General features: G+C 32.2%; 1 protein-coding gene across 1 annotated transcript in view; it reads right to left on the bottom strand.

Moving 5' to 3' along the window:
- Positions 1–4,074, bottom strand: part of LOC108693139 (platelet endothelial cell adhesion molecule-like) — a 154,368-nt gene that overhangs the window by 45,421 nt on the left and 104,873 nt on the right. The window contains exon 4 of the mRNA XM_018201899.1: positions 315–448. Within this exon, the coding sequence (XP_018057388.1) occupies positions 315–448 (134 nt within the window). The remainder of the gene's footprint in view (positions 1–314; positions 449–4,074) is intronic.

Here is a 4,074-nt window from a genome sequence, read left to right as displayed (position 1 = left end):
ATATATATATATATGCATTTTAATATTTTTAGAAAATATTTGTAAAGTTCATATATATTCAAAATAAGAAAAGAATAAAGATCAGGTGCTCCTAGTATTTCAAAGAAAGGAAATGCGCAGAACATGAATGATCATGGTGTATTAAGGGATACAATTTCGTTCATTATTTACTTCAGTATATCTTTTCTTTGAAAAGGTCATTCTATACTGTTATACATACAGCCGCAAGTATAACATCGAAAACCCATCGCTGACACATTCTCTCGCTTCTTGATTCAATAATACGACAATCATGGGCGATAGGCATCACTTACCGGCATGCTGTTCAGTGTGAATGAGATGTGAACCGGTGGCTTCGAAGGCGGCAGGCTGCAATTTGCCCTCAACATGTCTCCTGGGTCGTAGCGATCGCGTTCCGATACGATAACGGGCTCTTCACGGGGCAGAACTGAAACATAATAATTTCGCGGGTCTCTCTTATAGTCATTGTCGACGAAACTCGAGCACGAAGCGGCGATGGTACGGGGAAACGGGCGGGCGTAATCGCTCCGTTTCCTCGTGCTCGCCGCCGAACTTATCCAATATTCAAGCGCCAATGAGGAGACCCCGTTATGTCGCCAGCTTTATGCGCTTCCGCAGAGTACAATGGAGTACGTGTATTGCGTAATCCCGACGCCATCCTCAGAAGGCAGTTACAAACGCGTAACCGTGGAAAAATATTAAACGCGGTACGTGGATATTGATTTTACCATGGTAGCGCGAATCGAGTAAACGCGGGGCGTTGCACTGCAAAGACAATAGCGGCAAACTGAAACTGTGATTAAAAGCTTGTTTGTTCTGCAGCAAAATGAAGTGTCTGTGAATGGAACCAGCTATTGCCGCCGCACAGATATAACGGACCTGAAGTAATAAAGCAAACTTTGTATTGGAAATTCACTAATCGTTGCGATACTTCAAACAGAAAACGTAACACATCGGAGTAATCTAATTTTCGAAGAATTGCAAACGGATATGTATCAAATATCCTCTGATAGAACGAGAATCTCTTAAAAACTCAATAATTAATAAAATGATTATTAGTAAATTTATTAAAATCGATTTTGTTTAAAATTGATTTTGTTTAAAATCGATTTTAATAAATCTTATTAGCAAATTTATTAAAATCGATTTTGTATCAAAATTACATTCAAACAATGCATCTAATATATTTATAATATAGTGGCTATTTGAATTTATTTGATATTTATGTATAAATATCGAAATGCGTAAATATTAAACCTATACAGATTTCAATTTTATTCGTTGCACAAATACTTTTGAAGAAATTGAATGTGCTAGAAACGGATCGTCAATTTACCAAGCACTTCAACTTTATCACTAAACTATCAAAGTTCAGAATGGCCAAAGGTATTATGTATGCTGTATGCTTCACTCAGAAAAAATTTTCCAAAAACGATTTTTATCCATTTAGAAGAATAATATCTTTGCTTGTCAATTGCATACACATATATATAGAATGCATCCATTATGCATACAAATAACTATAAATGAGAATATGTGGATTATATAATATTAAAAAATTTATTTCAATCGTGTTTATTAGACTCGCCGGTTCGCGTAAAGAAGACATGGCAGTGTCTCGCATCATGCTTAATGCCGAAATTAATAAAATTATCAATATCTCCAGATAATTAAAATACGATTCGAATTGAGAAGTATATATTGACTTCGATGATTAATTTCCAGGTATCAAGTATTATTAGAAAATTATCACCAATTATCACATTCATTTTATCGTATGCTAATTAGTGATTCGTGATTCATATATTCAGACTAACTTGCGCCCAAATTAAAATAACTAGAATTTATTATAAAATTACAATGGCGTATTTTTAGTTAGACATTCATCGAATCAATATTATGAATAATTTAATTCCTCAAATAATTTAGAAGATCAAGTCTAACAAATTTCGATATTATATGTTTTCCAATTAATAGAAATTTCTCAATAGTATCTAATAAATAAACTGCATTATTAAACGAGAAAATTAAACATGGAATCTGTAAACACCTCTCGTATATCATATATTTATATATTTAAGATATTTAATAATTAAATCAGCAAATCAAGTAACAACAAAATCATATACAATACGAAAAAATTATGTTATGAGTGAGAAATCAATTCATTCACATGATCGAATTAGCTACAGAGTTAATAAAATAATATTGATAAATATAGAAAATGTTCTGAGATTTTCAATCGATGCACTTCGATAATGCGTTATAGTATCCACTCAACTTGGACTTTTTGATTACTCTCACGTTCTTAACTACGGGTTCGTATATGTGTACTTTATACAGCGAAGCACTTGAAGTCACTGTACTTGAGATGAAACCGGAAGCTATTGCTGGTAAGTCAAGTGAAAGGAATAACCGTGAAATCTCCTAAGCTCTGCTCGAGGCGACGATGAACTGACGATTCGTGAAACGATAGAACGATTAATCGAATCTCAGTTACGTTGCCACGTTTCGTCAATGAATAGTATCGCGCAAAAATCGATAAAGAAGCACGATAAGAATGCTGAAGCTATTCCTCGCGCAATATGAACACGAATTCATGAATGGCTGATATTTAATATTGGATCCTGTTGTATGAAGAAAAATAAAAATCTGAGATGTTCAGAAAAAGTTTATGATGCAGAATTCCTTTTGTCTGGTAATAAATTAAACGTTATTCGAATATAAAGTATTTCTGAATTATGATATAACTAAAATTACATAACATAGCATATTACTAGCATATTACGAGCGCAGAAAATTTGCAGTTTTATTTTTTCTTATTCTAGCAAAAGCTTTATTACCATCTATTGTTGTAAAAAAAAAATCATAATGACTTGTACTTTTTCCTAGAACTTTTATTAAAAATAACAGAATAAAGAGTAGGGAGAAAAAATAACCGACGCACAATTGTTAGATATCGTAAAAGAATTACACGATAAAACTTTTACCGTGACATAAAAAAAAATCTATTTATTTTATGCTGAGTTTTCCTTGTTATATTTAAGTAAATTCCGATTAAGTATACGTTTTGATATCGATTTATTACTGCGGTTCTACTGCGGTGCAAATTTTAACACTATGCCATTACGATACGAGTAAATCGATATGAACGAAGGGAAGTAACATTCAGGAAAATTCAAGTAAGGATACAATTTTCATTTAAGCATATGAAAACTGTACTAGAACAAAATTCGTTTTTTTACCCTATGATTTTGCAATGTTATTGTAATATATGAATATCCTGTCCGAGGTACGGATAGTCCACTCTACCAGAGAAGATTCTCTGTTTGAATTTAAATGTTAATAAAGAAAGATCCGCAGATGTTATGAAGATCCTCTGTCATTTGTAACGAATTGTAGGCACCATCGTGATCGATGGAAGATTGCGTGGTAGAAATTGAATTTTTGTAGATTACTACTATCATCGCGTTGAATATTCTTTCCGTATGTCTATCTCTTGTATGAAATTCGTTAATCATGTAGAGCAGAAAATATTTATCAGAATTGTTTTGCAAGATAGTAATGTACTGCAATTAAAGTAAAGAGTAAAAAGAAAATACTAGGAACAAGTTTTCTACGAAGACTGTCTGCTGAAAAATAGATGTGATGCATTTACAGCAACTCGGTGAAAAAGAGGAAACTTTTAAATATTTGACGGGAGCACCGAGAATAGATGGAAGAACAATAAAATCTAAAATATTCTGTTGGAAAAAGAAAAGGTAAGAATGCAATAAGGTAATTATAAAACAAAAAAAAAAAAGAATTCCAATAACATTTATATAGAAAATAAATATAAGTAATAACAAATTTTTTTAAAATTATTTAATATTAAAAAGTCATGTAGCGGTTCATTTTCCAATAATTAATTACTAAAAGCAATGAAGCCCTTTTATAAATAGATGTATGTGTGCACGCGCGCGCGCGCGCGTGTGTGTGTGTGTGTGTGCGTGTGTGTATAAATTTAAGATAAAAAAATAAAAGATTCAACTTTATTCTTTGTAATGAAAAACC

This window comes from Atta colombica, unplaced genomic scaffold, assembly GCF_001594045.1.
Source record: "Atta colombica isolate Treedump-2 unplaced genomic scaffold, Acol1.0 scaffold107, whole genome shotgun sequence".
NCBI lineage: Eukaryota > Metazoa > Arthropoda > Insecta > Hymenoptera > Formicidae > Atta > Atta colombica.
Note: the sequence above shows the minus strand (reverse complement) of the source record. Positions and strands in the feature narration are given on the sequence as shown.